Source organism: Gorilla gorilla, chromosome X (assembly GCF_029281585.2).
Source record: "Gorilla gorilla gorilla isolate KB3781 chromosome X, NHGRI_mGorGor1-v2.1_pri, whole genome shotgun sequence".
Taxonomy (NCBI): domain Eukaryota; kingdom Metazoa; phylum Chordata; class Mammalia; order Primates; family Hominidae; genus Gorilla; species Gorilla gorilla.
In genome coordinates this window covers 80,353,880-80,371,611 of record NC_073247.2, presented here as the reverse complement: position 1 = coordinate 80,371,611, position 17,732 = coordinate 80,353,880, and the positions used below count along the sequence as shown (strand labels likewise).

General features: G+C 39.7%; 1 protein-coding gene across 1 annotated transcript; it reads right to left on the bottom strand.

The window, feature by feature from the left end:
* Positions 1–284: 284 nt before the first annotated feature.
* On the bottom strand, positions 285–683 carry LOC101147142 (large ribosomal subunit protein eL31-like). Its single transcript, XM_055375990.1, has one exon. It carries the CDS (start codon positions 660–662, stop codon positions 285–287), a length of 378 nt encoding a protein of 125 aa, XP_055231965.1. The 5' UTR covers positions 663–683.
* Positions 684–17,732: the final 17,049 nt, after the last annotated feature.

Sequence of the window (17,732 nt, the reverse complement as noted above, 5' to 3'; positions counted from 1 at the left end):
AGTCCATTGATTCTTCTGCTTGGTCAAGTCTCCTGTTGAAATTCTTTAGTGAATTTTTCAATTCAGTTATTATATTCTTCAGCAGCAAAAAAAAAATCTGTTTTATTCTTTTTTTATATGTTCTATTTTTTGGTGATATTTTCATTTTGTTTATGCATAGTTTTCCTGAGTTCACTGAGCATCTTTGTAACAGCTATTTTGAATTCTTGGTCAGGTTGTTCATTTATCTTAATTTATTTTTTTCAATTTTATAACTTTATTTGATGTTTTTGATGATCAGTGATTTAGTTCTCATCCACATTGACTGTCTGTAGATTTTCAAAAGTGGTAACAGGTACATAGGTAACCAAAGTATAGAGCTTATTTGGTGAATCTTCATCCTTATTATGTTTTCTAGACAACTGCACATGGGTAGGGCATGGGACATTCCTTATTCCTTTGGCCCAGACAGCTTTGTTGAACCTGGTATCAATGCACACATCTGGAGTTCCCATCTCCTTCATGGCAAATTTCCGAATCTCTTTGAGTGCCCGAGGGGCACGCTTCTTGAAGCCCACTGCGTGGATGCACTTGTGAATGTTGATGGTGTACCCTCGGCTCACCACCTTGCTGATGGCAGAACGGCCCTTTTTCTTCTTGTCATCCTTCTTTGCGGGAGCCATTCTGCTGGGTCTAAGTTGGAAAGGAAGCTATCTTAATTTCTTTAGAGTTAGTTTCTGGAGATTTATTTTGTTCCTTTAATTGGGTTATATTACCCTGTTTTGTTGTGTGGCTTATAAATTGGTGCTGTTTTCTGTGCATTTGAAAAAAATAGCTATCTCTATTGGTCTTTACACCCTGGCTTTGTATGGAAAAAGACCTTTATCAATCAATCTGGCTAGAGACTCTGGGGGTCTCTCAAATATTTTCTGTGGATATATCTTCTCTGAATTTGTGTATGTAAATTACCAACCTGAGGAATATTCTGGTTTATTTTTAGGGGCTCATAATCTTTTGCTTCCCCTAGCGTCTGTGTGTGGTACTGCAGATTCTCTGGAGCTGCCACAAAGCATCCAATTCTTTTTTGTTCTCAGTGGTCCCCACATTTCTAGAAACATGTATGCTGGATTATGTCAGTGCTCTGAGTTGGTGAGACAGTAACCAGTCCCTCAGGAAGCCTCCTGAAAATCTTGAACATTAAACACATGCATCACTCCACTCGCTCTTCCATTTACCCATGAAGGAAAGGCCACTGAGTTGAATCGGCCTCTGTCTGCTGTACCATGGGTCCTTTAGAGCAGCAGCCAGACACCCTCCTGTCTTTTGTTCTCAGATGCCCCCAGGTGTCTAGAATATTTTGCATTCAGTCAGCATTCTGAGACAGGCAAGATAGAAACCAGTTCCTCATACAGCCCCTGAAAAAGCTGGAATGTTTGACACACCCACCAACTCTTTACCTTTCCATGGAGAAGCCAGGAATTGGAAGTTTTCTCCCACTGGTTCCACTCTGCACCAGGGAGAGAGAACATGGTGAGGGGGTGCATGCTAATGTTAACCATCACCTTTGTCTGAACATTGGATATATGATTCAGCCTTCTGTTTTCCCCTCCATAGAGAAGCCAGAAGCTGGGAGTTCTCTTGTGATTATTCCACGCTGAGCCAGGGGAAGGAACAGGGTGAGCTAGTGCCCCAGACTTTCTAACTGACTTTGATGCAGCTGATGTCATGCTCAAGTGGGGTGCAGGAGCTTCTTAAATGGTTTCTGTATTTCTCATAAAGAATTGTTGTTGAATTGATGTCTCTGTGCAAGAAAGGACAGTCCAGGGCTTCCTTTTCCACTCTCTTCCTAATGTCACTTCCTCTGGAATTGTTTGCTAAATTTCATTTTGATTGTTCATTGCTAGTGTATAGAAATACAACTAATTTTTATATTGATTTAGTATTTGCAACTTTGCTGAACTTAGTTGTTAGCTATTATAGGGGTGTGTGTGGGGGTGTGTGTGTGTGTGTATCCTTTATGAATTTTCTGTGTAAGATTATGCCATCTGCAAATAGAGATAGCTTTACCTCTTTCTTTCTAATCTGGATACTATTTAGTTCTTTTTCTTGTCTAGGAAATCTCCATTACAATGTTGAATAGAAGTTGAACAGGAGTGATGAAGGTGGACAACCTCATCTAGTTCCTGAACATGGGGGTAAGCACTCAGGCTTTAACTATTAGGTATCATGTTACCTATGTGTTTTTTGTTTTGTTTTGTTTTGTTTTCAGACACTCGTATCTGGCTGGCAAACTTATCTTCTATTCCTAGTTTGTTGAGGGTTTGTATCATGAATGGCTGTTGGATTTAATCAAATGCTTTTTCAGTGTCTATTGAGATGGTCATGTGGGTTTTCTCCCTTATTCTATTAATATGGTGTATTGTGTTGATTCATGCTTATATGTTGAATCAGCCTTGAGTTTCTGGTATAAACTGCACTTGGTCTTGCTGTTTATTTCTTTTTATATGCTTCTTAATTCATTTTGGCATATAGTGCTTTTAACATGCTGTTGTATTCAGTTGGCTAAAAATTTTATCGAGTATTTTTGCATCAATATTCAAAGAATATTGGTCTGAAGTACTTTTCTGGTGATTGCTCTTGTCTGACTTTGTTATAGAGATAATAGTGGCCTCCTACAATGAGTTAAAAATTTGATTTTTTTTATTACTAACACAATATCTATGCTTGTTGTAAGTCTATTCAAATTTTCTACTTCTTTTTGACTCATTTTCGGTAGCTTATGTGTTTCTAGAAATTTATCTCATTTCTTGGCATATGTATTAGTCCAGGTTCTCCAAAGAAACACAAGCACTGGGATATATAATGAGATTTATTATAAGGAATTGGCTCACACAATTATGGAGGTTGAGAAATTCTACAATCAGCTATCTATAAGCTAGAGATCGAGGAAAGCTGGATTTGTGTAAATTTGGTGTTACTCTTTTATTTCTTTTTAAAATTTTTTCATTTTTAATTTTTGTGGGTGGATAGTGGGTGTATATATTTATGGTGTATTTGAGATATTTTGGTACAGACATGCAATGTGTAACAATCACATCATGAAAATGGTGTATCCATCACCTCAAGCATTTATCCTTTGTGTTACACACAATCCAATTATAGTCTTATAGTTATTTTAAGATGTACAATTAAATTATTGACTATAGTCACCTGCTGTGCTATCAAATACTAGGTCTTATTCATTCTTTTTAACTATTTTTTTTTTACCCATTAACCATTCCCACCTCCCCCAAAACCCCCCACTACCCTCCCCAGCCTCTGGTAACCATCCCTCTATTCTCTATGTCCATGAGTTCAATTGTTTTGATTTTTAGATCTCACACATAAGTGAGAACATGCAAAGTTTCTCTTTCTATGCCTGGCTTATTCCACTTAGTGTAATAACCTCCAGTTCCATCAATGTTGTTGCAAATGTCTAGATGTCATTCATTTTTATGGCTGAATGGTACTCCATTGTGTATAAGTGGCACATTTTCTTTCTTCATCTGTTGGTGAACACTTAGGTTGCTTCCAAATGTTGGCTATCGTGAACACTGCTGCAACAAATATGGGAGGGCAGATATCTTTCAATATACTCATTTCCTTTCTATTGGGCATATACCCAGCAATGGGATTGCTGGATCGTACGGTAGTTCTCTTTTCAGTTTTTTGAGGAACCTCCAAACTTCTCCATAGTGGTTTTACTAATTTACATTCCCGCCAACAGTGTACAAGGGTTCATTCTTCTCACATCCTTGTCAGCATTTGTTATTGCCTGTCTTTTGGATAAAAGCCATTTCAACTGAGGTGATGATGAAACATCTGATTGATGATGATATCTCGTTGTAGTTTTAATTTGCATTTCCTTAATGATCAATGATGTAGAGCACCTTTATATATGTCTGTTTGCCATTTGTAGGTCTTCTTTTGAAAAATGTCTATCCAAACCTTTTGCCAAGTTTTTAATCGTATTATTGGGCTTTTCCTATAGAGTTGTTTGAACACGTCTATATTCTGGTTATTAATCCTTTATCAGATACACAGTTTGCAGATATTTTCTCCCATTCTGTGGGTTGTCTCTTCACTTTGTTGATGGTTTCCTTTGCTGTGCAGAAGCTTTTTAACTTGATGTGACCCCATTTTTCCATTTTTACTTTGACTGCCTGTGCTTATGGGGTATTACTCAACAAATTCTTGTCCAGACCAATGTTGTGAAGAGTTTCTCCAATGTTTTCCTCTAGTAGTTTTATGTTTTGAGGTCTTTAATCCATTTTGATTTGATTTTTGTATATGGTGAGAGGTGGGACTCTAATTTCATTCTTCTGCTAATGGATATCCAGTTTTCCCAGCACCATTTATTGAAGAGATTGTCTTTTCCCCAATGTATGTTCTTGGGACCTTTGTCAAAAACGAGTTCACTGTAGGTGTGTGGATTTATTTCTGGGTTCTTTATTCTGTTCCATTGGCGTATATGTCTTTTTTAACGCCAGTACTATGCTGTTTGGGTTACTTATAACTCTGTAGTATAATCTGAAGTCAGGTTCCTCCAATTCTGTTCTTCTTGCTCAAGATAGCTTTGGCTATCTGGGTCTTTTGTGGTTCCATATAAATTTTGCGATTGTTTTTTGCATGTCTGTGAAGAATATCATTGGCATTTTAAAAGGGATTGCATTGAATCTGTAGATTGCTTTGGGTAGTAGGGACATTTTAACAATATTGATTCTTCCAATCCACGAACATAGAATATCTTTCCATTTTTGGGTGACCTCTTCAGTTTCTTTCATTTGTGTTTTATAGTTTTCGTTGTAGAGATATTTTACTTCTTTGGTTAAGTTATTCGTAGATATTTTATTTTATTGTGGCTATTGTAAATGGGATTAATTTTTTAAATTTCTTTTCTGATTGTTCACTGTTGTCATATAGAAATGCTACTGAATTTTAGTCCAAGCATGGTGGCTCATGCCTGTAATCCCAGCAGTTTGGGAGGCCGAGACAGGAGGGTCATTTGAGGCCAGGAGTTTGAGACCAGCCTGACCAACATGGCGAAACCTGGTCTCTATGAAAAACACAAAAATTAGCTGGGTGTGGTGGCCCATGCCTGTAGTCCCAGCTGTTGGGAGGCTGAGGCATGAGAATCTCTTGAACCTGGGAGGTAGAGGTTGCAATGAGCCATGATCATGCCACTGTACTCAAGCCTGGGTGACAGAGCAATACTCTGTCTCAAAAAAAAAAAAGGAAAGAAAGAAATAGAGAGAGAAAGAAAGAAGAAAGAAAAGAAAAGAAAAGAAAAGAAATGCTACTGATTTCTGCATGTTGATTTTGTATCTTGCAACTTTGCTAAGTTTGTTTATCAGTTTTAATAGTTTTCTTGTTGAGTCTTTCAGTTTTTCCAAATAAAAGATCATATCATCTGCAAACAGATCATTTGACTTCTTCCTTTCCAATTCAGATGCCCTTTCATTCCTTCTCTTGATTGATTGCTCTAGCTAAGACTTCCAGTACCATGTTGAGTAACAGTGGTGAAAGTGGGCATCCTTGTCATTTTCCAGATCTTACAGGAAAGGCTTTCCATTTCTCCCCATTCAGTATGATATTAGGTGTCATATGTTAGTCTGTCATACATGGCTTTTATTATGTTGAGGTATGTTCTTTCGATTCCCAGTTTTCTGAGGAATTTTATCATGAAGGAGTGTTAAATTTTATCAAATGCTTTTCAGCATCAATTGAAAGGATCGTATGGTTTTTCCTCTTCATTTTGTTGATATGATGTATCACGTTGATTGATTTGCCTATGTTGAACCATCCTTGAATTCCAGGGATAAATCCCATTTGGTCATGATGAAAGATCTTTTTAATTTATTGTTGAATTCAATTTGCTACGATTATCTTGAGGAACTTTGCATCAATATTCATGAGTGATATTGGCCTGCAGTGTTCCTTTTATGATGTGTCTTTGGTTTTGGTATCAGGGTAATACTGGCCTCATAGGATGAGTTTGGAAGTATTCCCTCTTCCTCTATTTCTTGGAATGGTTTGAGTAGGATTGGTATTAGTTCTTCTTTAAATGTTTGGTAGAATTCAGCAGTGAAGCCGACAGGTCCTGGGCTTTTCTTTACTGGGAGATGTTTTATTTCTGCTTTGATCTTGTTACCTGTTATTGGTTTGTTCAGGTTTGGGATTTCTTCCTGGTTCAATCTTGGTAGGTTGTATGTGTGCAGGAATTTGTCCATTTCTTTTAGATTTTCCAATTTATTGGCATGTAGTTACCCATAGCAGCCATTAATAATCCCTTGAATTTCTACAGTATCAGTTTCAATGTTTCCTTTTTCATCTCTGATTTCATTTATTTTGGTCTTCTCTATTTTTTTCTAAGTATGGCTAAAATTTGCCAATTTTGTTTATCTTTTCAAAAAAACAACTTTTGTTTCATTGAGCTTTTGTATTGTTTTATTCCTTTCAAATTCATTTATTTCTTCTCTGATCTTTATTATTTCTTTTCTTCTACTAATTTTGGTTTGGCTTGCTCTTGCTTTTCTAGTTCTTTAAGATGCATTATTAGGTTATTTATTAGAAGTTTTTCTTTTTTGATGTAGGTGCTTACAGCTATACATTTCCCTCTTAGTATGGCTTTTGCTGTATCCCATAGGTTTTAGTATGTTGTCTTTCTGCTGTCATTTGTTTCAATAAATTTTTCAATATTCTTCTTAATTTCTTTATTGACCCACTGGTCACTCAGGAGCATATTGTTTAATTCCCATGTATTTGTATAGTTTCCAAAATCCCTCGTTACTGATTTCTAGTTTTGTTCCATTGTGGTCAGAGAAGATGCTTGATGTTATTTCAATTTTTTGAATATGTTAAGACTTGTTTTGTGACCTAACATATGGTCTATCCTTGAACATGATCCTTGTGTTGAGGAAAAGAATGTGTATTCTGCAGCCATGGATGAAATGTTCTGTAAATATCTATTAGGCCCATTTGTTGCACAGTGCAGATTTTCTGGTGTTTCTTTGTCGATTATCTGTCTGGAAGATCTGTCCAATGCTGAAAGTAGGGTGTTGAAGTCTCCAGCTACTTTTGTATTGAGGCCTGTCTCCTTAGCTCTAATAATATTTGCTTTACACAGCTGTGTGTTCCAGGGTTGGATATGTATATATATATATATATATATATATATATATCTCCTGTGTTGGTCAGGATGATATCAACAAGATGATATAATGATGGTGTATATATGTAATTATATAATATACATATATAATTATATATAATATATATAATATACTTATATAATTATATATATTATATATAATTATATATAACATATATAATATGATATATATATTATATATTTACACCATCATTATATCATCTTGTTGAATCAACCCCTTTATCATTACATAATTTTCTTCTTTGTTTCGTCTTACAATTCTTGTCTTGAAATCTATTTTGTCTGATATAAGTATAGCTACTTCTGCACCTTTTTGGTTTTCTTTGGCATGGAATATCTTTTTACATCCCTTTATTTTCAGTCTATGTGTGTCTTTATAGGTTAAGTGTGTTTCTTGTAGGCAACAGGCCATTGGATCTTGTTTTTTTCATCCATTTTGCCACTCTGTGTCTTTTGATTCAAGAGTTTAGTTCATTTCCATTCATTCAATGTTATTATTGATAAATAAGGACTTACTCCTGCCATTTTGTTATTTGTTTTGTGGTTGTTTTGTTGTTTTCTCTTCCTTCTTTCTTTCCTTACTGTTTTCCTTTTAGTGAAGGTGATTTTCTCTGATGGTATGCTTTAGTTTCTTTTGCTTTTCATTTTTTGTGTATCCATTGTATGATTTTCAATTTGACGTTACCGTGAAGCTTGCAAACACTACCTTAAAACCCATTTTTTTTTTTTTTGAGACAGAGTCTCGCTCTGTTGCCCAGGCTGGAGTGCAGTGGTGTGATCTCGGCTCACTGCAAGCTCCGCCTCCCGAAAACCCATTATTTTAAACTGATGACAAGTTAATACTGATTGCCTAAACAAACATGCAAAAGGAAAACTAATAAAAACTCCATACTTTAACTTTGTTCCCCCACTTTTAAACTTTTTGTTGTTCCTATGTATTATTGTACTTTTTGTTGTTGTTGTTTGTTTTTTTTTTCTGAGATGGAGTCTTGCTTTGTCACCCAGGTTGGAATGCAGTTGCACGATCTTGGCTCCCTGCAACCTTCGCCTCTTGGGTTCAAGAGATTCTCTTGCCTCAGCCTCCCCAGTAACTGGGATTACAGGCATGTGCCACCACGCCCAGCTAATTTTTGTATTTTTAGGAGAGACAGGGTTTCACCATGTTGGCCAGGCTAGTCTCGAACTCCGAACCTCATGATCCACCTGCCTCAGCCTTCCAAAGTGCTGGGATTACAGGCATGAGCCACTGCACCTGGCCTTGTACTATTTCTTTAAAAAATGTTGTAGTTATTATTTCTGATTGGTTCATTGTTTAGTCTTCCCACTTAAGTTGAGTAGTTTACACACCACAATATTATAGTGTTACATACTATTTTGTGTTATTTTGTGTGCTTAGTATTACGAATAAGTTATGTACCTTCAGATGATTTCTTCTTGCTCATGAACATCCTTTTCTTTCAGATTGAGCTACTCCCTTTAGGATTTATTATAGGACAGGTCTGGTGTTGATGAAATTTCTCAGATTTTGTTTGTATGGGAAAGTCTTTATTCCTTCTTCATGCTTAAGGGATATTTTTGCCAGATATACTATTCTAAGGTAAAAGTTTTTCTTTCCTTCAGCACTTTAAATATGTCATGCCACTCTCTCTTGGTTTGTAAGGTGTCCACTGAAAATGCTGCTGCCAGATGTATTGGAGCTTCATTGTACATTATTTGTTCCTTTTCTCTTGCTGCTTTTAGGATCCTTTCTTTATCTTTGATGTTTGGGAATTTGATAATTAAATGCCTTGAGGTAGTCTTCTTTGGGTTAAATCTGCTTGGTGTTCTATAACCTTTCTGTACTTAAATATTAATATTCCTTTCTAGGTTTGGGAAGTTCTCTGTTATTGTCCTGTTGAGTAAACTTTCTATTCCTATTACTTTCTCTACCTCCTTCTTAAGGCCTATAACTCTTAGATTTGCCCCTTTGATGCTATTTTCTTGATCTTGCAGGCATGCTTCATTGTCTTTTAGTCTTTTTTCTTTTGTCTCCTCTGTGTGTTTTCAAATAGCCTGTCTTCAAGCTCACTAATTCTTTTTTATTATTATTTAATTTTTAGATACATTTGTAAGCAGAAAAGCTTGCTAATTCTTCTGCTCGATCAATTCTTCTATTAAGAGATTCTGATGCATTCTTCAGCATATCAATTGCATTTTTCAACTCTAGAATTTCTCCTTGATTCTTATAATTATTTCAACCTCTTTGTTAAATTTATCTGATAGAATTCTGAATTCCTTCTCTGTGTTATCATGAATCTCTTTGAGTTTCCTCAAAACAGCTAATTTGAATTTTCTGTCCGAAAGGTCACATATCTCTGTTTCTCCAAGATTGGTTCCTGGTTCCTTATTTAGTTTATTTGGTGAGGTCATGTTTTCCTGGATGGTGTTGATGCTTGCAGATATTCACTGGTGTCTGGGTATTAAAGAGCTAGGTATTTATTGTAGTCTTCACAGTCTGGGATTGTTTGTGCCTGGCCTTCTTGGAAAGGTTTTCCAGGTATTCAAAGGGACTTGGGCACCAAGCCCTACAGCACTGTAGTTTTTGCAGACTCATAGAGGTACTGCCTTGGTGGTCTTGAATTTGATCTGGAAGAATTCTCTGGATTACTGGCCAGAGACTCTTGGTTTTTTCCTTTACTTTTTCCCAAAGAAAGGGAGTTCTCTGTCTCTCTCTCTCTCTCTCTGTCTCTCTCTCTCTCTCTCTCTCTCCTGAGCCACCTGGAACTGGGGAGTGGTGATGCAAGCACTCCTGTGGCCACCACCACTGAGACTGCACTGCGTCAGGCCTGAAGCCACCACAGCACAGGGCCTTGCCCAAGTCCCTTCCCTTTCACTTGATGACTTCCCCCCACACCCCAGGTATGTCCAGAGATGCTCTCTGGGAGCCAGGGATCAGAGTCCAAAAACCTTTGCAATTTTCCTGATGTTCTATTCTACTGCAAATAAGCTGGCACTCAAGCCACAATACAAAATCCTTCCTGCTCTTTCTTCCCCTTTCCATCAGCAGAGGAGCCTCTTCCCATGGCCACCACCACCACTGCTCCATGGGGGGTTCTGCCAGGCCACCACCGATATTTGCTTAGACCCCAAGGGCTCTTCTATAAGCTTGTGGTGAATGCTGCCAAGCCTGGGATTCACCCTTTATGGCAGTGGACTCCTCTCTTGTCCAGGGCAAGTTCAGAAATGCTGTCTAAGGCCTAGTCCTGGACTCAGGGTCCCCAGGAGCCTGCTTGTTCCTTGACCCCACTGTGGCCGAGTTGGTACCTAGGGTGCAAGGTAAAGTCACCTTTATTTTTCCCTCTGCTTTTCTCAAACAGAAGTAGTCTTTCACGGTAGCCACCACACTGGAAATGTGCTGAATCACCCCCAGAAGCCAGCACATCTCAGAGCTCAAGGCCCATGGAGTACTGCCTGGTTATCACTGCTGGTTATTCAGTGCCCGAGGGCTCTTTAGTCAGCAGGTGATTAATCCTGCCAGTACTGGATCCTTCTGTTTGAGGCAGTGGGTTTTCTTTTGGCCCACAGTGTGTCTAGAATTTTCGTTCAGGAGCTAGGACCTGGAATGGGTGCCTCATGACTTTGTCCAGTGCCCTATCCTACTGTGGCTGAGCTGGTATCCAAGATGCAAGACAAAGTCGTTTTTACTCTTCGCTCTCCTCTCCTTAAGCAGAAGGAAGGAGTCACTTTCGTTGCTACAAGCTGCACTCCCTGTGGTTGGGGGAGGAGGGGCATAAGCACTCCTTTAGACACTTGGGTGTTGTCTCCCTAGGTCATGTGCCACCCTAGTTCACTGGCTCTAAGCCCAGCCTATCACTAGGAATTGTAGTCTTTGTGCCCTAGTCTGCCATTCAAGGTTTACCTAGGACGCCAGAGCACTTCAGTCTGCAGTTGCAAGGCTTCTGATAAACTCAAGTTTCCACCACTGGACTGGGTGATTCCCCTCTGATTAGGGCTGGTCCAAATGCTCCCTCCGTGCATGGTTGCTGGCTGAGCCTGGCGCGGTTTTATTCTCTGCTGTGACAGGGCAGCACTGAGTTCAATGTAAAGTCCCCTAGTCACTGTGTTCTTCCTCTCGCAAGTGCACAGATTCTCTCTACTGTCAGGGGATGAGGGAGGGGTGGTGTTGGTGACTTAAGAATGTTTCTCCTTCCCTCCTCAATGCCACTTTCCACAATATGTAGTTAAAACCAGATACTGTGAGTGCTCACCTGATTGTTGGTTCTTATGATGGTGCTTTTCTGTGTGCAGATAGTTGTCAAAAGTTGTTTCAGTGAGGGGAATAAACGATGTAGCCTTCTATTCCGCCATCTTGCTCCACCCTCTCTGGTGTTATCCTTTATATTATGTTTCTTAAATATTTGATAGAACTCAAAATTATCTGGGCCTATAATTTTCTTTCAGGAGTAAGTGTTGATCTTGTTTTTATTTAACTTATTCTGAATTGAAGAGCCCTTTCAATTTAAATAGTCATGTCTTTCTTCACTTCTGAGAAATTTTCTTTCTTTAAAAAGTTATTGGGCCGGGCATGGTGGCTCACGCCTGTAATCCTGGCACTTTGGAAGGCCAAGGCGGGTGGATCACGAGGTCAGCAGATCGAGATCGTCCTGGCTAACACGGTGAAACCCCCGTCTCTACTAAAAATACAAAAAATTAGCCGGGCGTGGTGCCTGTAATCCCAGCTACTCAGGAGGCTGAGGCAGGAGAATGGCGTGAAGCTGGGAGGCGGAGCTTGCAGTGAGCCGAGATCACGCCACTGCACTCCAGACCAGGTGACAGAGCAAGACTCCGTCTCAAAAAAAAAAAAAAAGTTATTGCATCACTTCCATTTTATCTGTCATCTTTTTAAGAACAACTACTAAACCAAAGTTGGACTGATTCTCCATGTCTCAACTTTTCTCTTGTTTTTTAGCTTTTTCTGGTTTTCCTTTATGTTCCTTGACTTCATATTATAAATTTATAATATAAGTAATAAATTTAAAGCATAAAATAAATTTTTATGTAATTATTTTTTAATTTCTAAGAAGTCTTTCTTATCCATGATTACTCTTTTGTTGCAGCATTCCGTTCTTGCTTTATCAATTTACTATATACCTGAATCTCTGAATGTATGAATTTGAATATCATAAAAGCTACACTCCTTGTTCTTGAGTTCTCATTCTCTTTTTCTCTCCCCATTTGTTTAGTTTTCTCATTTAAGACCTACCATTTTGTACTTTTTGTTTGCTATTCTTCCTAGTCACTCAGAGACCCAGTCTGAGGAAGCAGCCATTATTTCTTTTTTTGGAGACAGAGTCTCACTCTGTTGCCCAGGCTGGAGTACAGTGGTACGATCTCAGCTCACTGATACCTCCAACTCCCAGGTTCAAGCAATTTTCCTGCCTCAGCCTTCTGAGTAGCTGGGACTACAGGCACCTGCCACCACACCTGGCTAACCTTTGTGTTTTTAGTAGAGATGGGTTTTCACCATGTTGGCTAGGCTGGTCTCAAACTCCTGACCTCAAGTTATCTGCCCACCTAGGCCTTGCAAAGTGCTGGGATTACAGGTGTGAGCCACTGTGCCTGCCCCCATTATTTCAAATTATGCTAGTTGCCATGAAAGAAGGAAAGAGAGTCTTATAACTTCTCAGTCCTCTGGCTCAAAAGTAATAGATGCCACTTCCATTCATAAATCTTTGGCTAGAAATAGTCATATGGTGCCATCAACCCTACCAGGGCTGCTCATACAAGTACTAGAGTCATATAGAAATTAGTAAATTCATCCCACTTTCCTCACCCCATAATTACCTCTGGGTGTGTGTTAGTCCATTCTCACGCTGCTATAAGGACATACCTGAGATTGGGTAATTTATTAAGAAACAAGGTTTAATTGACTCACAGTTCTGCCTGGCTGGGAGGCCTCAAGAAACTTACAGTCATGGCAGAAGGGGAAGCCAACATGTCCTTCTTCACAGGGTGGCAGGAGAGGGAAGAATGAGAGTGAAGGCAGGGGGAAGCCTGGTATAAAACCATCAAATCTTGTGAGAACTCACTATCACGAGAACAGCATGAGGGTAACCACCCTCATGATTCAGTTACCTCCCACGACACATGGGGATTATTGAAGCTACAATTCAAGATGAGATTTGGGTGGGAACACAGCAAAACCATATCAGGATGCTAACCAAGGCAACTCATGATGTTAGTGAGAGCTCTCACTTCCCAAAGTAAACTGTCCTAACTCTTTGAATTTTGTATTATGGAAAATTTTAAACATAAACAAAATACAGAATTGTGTAATGAATCTCCATGTAACCGTTACCCAGCATTAACAATGATCAACTCATGCCCAATTTTGTTGACCATGTTCTATGCCCCCATCCTCTACTCTGGATTACTTTAAAGCAAATCCCAAACATCATAGAATTCCATTCATACTTTATGATATGGTTTGGATCTGTGTCCCCAACCAAATCTCATGTCTAATTGTAGTCCTCAATGTTGGAGGGGGAGCCTGGTGGAAGGTGATTGGATCATGAGGGCAGATTTCCCTCTTGGTACATCCTCACAATAGTGAGTGAGTTCTCATGAGATCTGGTTGTTTAAATGTGTGTAGTACTTCCACCCCCCTCTTCTTCCTGCTCCCCATGTGAAGTGCCTCCTCCCACTTTGCCTTCTTACGTGATTGTAAGTTCCCTGAGGCCTCTCCAGAAGATGATGCCACCATGCCTACTGTACAGCCTGTAGAACTGTGAGTCAGTTAAACCTCTTTTCTTTATAAATTACCCAGTCTCAGGTATTTCTTTATAGTGGTGTGAGAACAGACTAACACACTTTAAGATTTTAAAATCATAATACCATTATCATGTCTCAAAAATGGACAATTTGGCCAGGTGGAGTGTCTCACATCTGTAATCGCAGCAGCACTTTGGGAGCCAGGGTGGGAGGACTGCTTGTGGTCAGGAGTCAAGACCAGCCTGGGCAACATAGTGGCTAATCAAAAAATTAGCTGGGCATGGTGGTGCACACCTGTGGTTCCAGCTACTCAGGAGGCTGAGGTGGGAAGATCACTTGAGCCTGGGAGGTCGAGGATGCCGTGAGCCATGATCATGCCACTGCACTCCAGCCTGGGTGACAGAGTGAGACCCTGTCTCAAAAATAATGGACAATTTTAATATCATCAACTATCTTCCCAGTGTTCAAATTTTTGAAATGTCTCATACAGATATGTATATAGTTTCACTGAAACTGGATCAAGATAAAGTCCACACACTGCAATTCAATAACATCTAGTAAGTCCTTTAATCCATAGATTTCCCCTTCCATCTCTCTCTTCCCATTCTTTAAGGTCTATTTGTTGAAGAAACTGAGTCAGTTTTCCAGTAGAGTTTCCCACATCCAGAGTTTTGCTCAAGGCCTCCCTGTGGTGTCATTTAAGATATTTCTCTTACTCTATATTTCTTGTAAATTGATAGCTGATATAAAAGCTTGGTTAGATTCTAGCTTGTATTTTGTCAAGAATACTTCGTTGGTAGTGTTAGGTTCTTCAACAGGAGGCACATATAATGTCTGGTGTCTTGTGATGTTATTAACTAATAATGCTTAATATTAAATTCACTGATAATTAGGGATTACATTAGAATGGTTATTTTCTAATTCTATCATTACTTTTTAGTTTCTTAGCTAGAATAAGAAGAAACTTCCCCACATTTATTATTTGATCACCCTTTCTATATTAGGAAAAACAGGACAAATGCTTGTATCTTTACCTTTAGTTTCCAGTTTTCAGAATGATAAGTTGGTTACATTGGAATTCTTTAATGGTGACTATTGTCATTATATGATATCATGCATTTAAACATATTTTTATTACTTTATTCTTGTGTCCCTTTGTTGCTCATGCTGCTTCTGTCACACCTGTGTATGCTCTCCTACTCTTTCCAGTGAGATGCCAGCTGATTCTTGCATTGTGATTGGTCTGGCCTAATCCCCATGAGGTTGGCTGGCCTAGCCAGTAGGTGATCTCTTCTTATTTTCTCTCTCTCTTTCTCACTTTGTCTCTCACCCTTGCCTTATATCTCTGCTTTATGCATGACTCACAAGCCATTAGCCCCTAAAAAGCATGACAGTGCAAGATTGAGGACCGAAGCTTCCACTTTTCTTCAAATTGGAAGGGACCAAACCTTCTATGAATCACTGTCACCAATCTCTGTCCCTGTTGTTTATTGTCAAGGGATGTAGTAACATCAGAGCTTCCTTTGAGTTTGAGAATTGTGTGTAAGCCCTAAGAACCCATAGTAAAAGGCTGAAACAGAGGTTGACTGCAGGTCAACTAGAAGAGTTGAGAGATATTTTAATGAGCTACTATTTCCTAGGCAATGTTCTCCGTACTTTACGTGTATTCTCATTTACTCCTCACAACTCTCAGAAATAGAGATTATAATTTATATTTTACAAACAAGGAAACTGAAGTTCACAGTTCCCCATAGCTATTTAAGAGCAAAAACTATAATTGGAGAGCAAGCATCATCAAAACGGAAAAACCAAGAGAAGAAAAAAGAATCATCAGGTTTCATCCCATTCTCCCAATAAGTGTAGTCTTGGGGCCACTGTAATGCCAGTACACGTTGTGAAGTAGGAGAACTCTGGCTGGGATCTTCACAGCCTGAGGTCTCAAACTCCTGATCTAGGAGTTGAAACCAACCATTATCCCCTGTTTCCTTCTAACTCTATTCAGGCAGTTATCAGTGAACACCAAGGTGTCTGTGAACTGTTTTACTCCTCTCCTGCAGCCAATAAGACTTTCTTTACCACATATTCATGGATTTGGAAATGGTGGAGATTTCTTTCAAGTCTGAGAGAAAAAGGGTCCCCAAATTTCCCCAAGGCTATGGGTTGCCATATATTACCTCATTTGGAGTCAGAGTGAGTCCAGTGGAGGCATTTTCCAAAGTGTCCTGAGAAGGGCCAGGTGCAGTGGCTCACACCTGTAATCTCAGCCCTTTGGAAGGCCTAGGCGGGAGTATCACTTGAGGCAAGGAATTCAAGACCAGCCTAGGCAACATGATGAGACCCCGTCTCTACAAAAAACAAAAAACCCGGCTGGGCGCGGTGGCTCATGCCTGTAATCCCAGCACTTTGGGAGGCCAAAGTGGGCGGATCACGGGGTCAGGAGATTGAGACCATCCTGGCTAACACAGTGAAACCCCATCTCTACTAAAAATATAAAAAAGTAGCTGGGCGTGGTGGTGAGCCCCTGTAGTCCCAGCTACTCGGGAGGCTGAGGCAGGAGAATGACGTGAACCCAGGAGGCGGAGCTTGCAGTGAGCCGAGATTGCGCCACTGCACTCCAGCCTGGACGACAGAGCGAGACTTGTCTCAAAAAAAAAAAAAAAACCCAGATAATCACAAACAGAAGAGTCAGTGTCACTGCTAGGAAAAAAAAAAAAGATAAGTCTGAAATGTAGACAAGGACTAGACAAGGACAAAAATGAAAGTATTGGAAAGCCAGAAAGGTGAGGAATGGGATGGTATCAACTATGAGCAAATTGAGGAGTGTGGTGCAGAACTAACACTGTCAGTGGTGAGTATGTGCTAATGTACCCCTTTTATGTGTTGCATAGGACGTGTTGTAAGAATAGATATGAGAGAGTTTTGTTTGTTTGTTTCTTTGTTTTTTGACAGAGTCTCACTCCGTTCCCCCAGGCCGGAGTGCAGTGATGTGATCATAGCTTACTGCAGCCTCGTCATCATGGGTTCAAGTGATCCTCCTGCTTCAGCCTCCCAGTTAGCTGGGACTACTACAGGCATGGGCACCATGCCGGCTGATTTTTTAATTTTTATTTTTATTGTAAAGGCGGGGTCTCACTATGTTGCTTAGGCTGGTTTTGAACTCCTGGGCTCAAGCAATCCTTCTGCCTCGGCCTCCCAAAGTGCTGAAATTACAGACTTGAACCCAGTGTTTAAGTAAGCCACCCGGCTCAAATCCCTTCTGGAATGAGATGTAGTATAGAAAATAAGCAGAGGCCACTTAAATACACTCATTCCTCTAGCTTCAGGCTTTTGCTAGGCAAGCTGAGGCTGCAGCTGGTTTGGCTCCATGGGAGTTTGCAAGGCTTCTGAGAGGTACTTAAGGGGAGACTTGGGCTCTTATGAGTATCCCTCTGGCCCGTAAACCTCCTGCTGGAGTCTATTGGATGGGCCTGGAAGTCCAGAGTCTCCTGTAATCATATACTTAGGCTTTCAATTCCTGAGGGTGTGGTGTGTGCAGGGGTCTAGGTGGACTGGGCCTAGTGAGGAATCGTGAAAGACTAGGTGGATGTATGCAGACTGAGGGATGAAGGCAGAAAACAGTGGGATTTATTCAGCCATTCAACAAATGGGTACCTTCTGTGTGTCAGCACTGCTCCAAGTGTTAGCAATATAGTTGTTAACAAGCCAGATGGTATCTCTGCCCTCAGGAGCTTAAATTCGATTGGAGAAGAGGGACAAAACAAGTAGGCAAATTAACAAATACATGAAGTTATGT

Bases quoted from the DNA above. Each gene is read 5' to 3' on its own strand.
- LOC101147142 (XM_055375990.1), bottom strand. From the start codon at position 662: ATGGCTCCCGCAAAGAAGGATGACAAGAAGAAAAAGGGCCGTTCTGCC.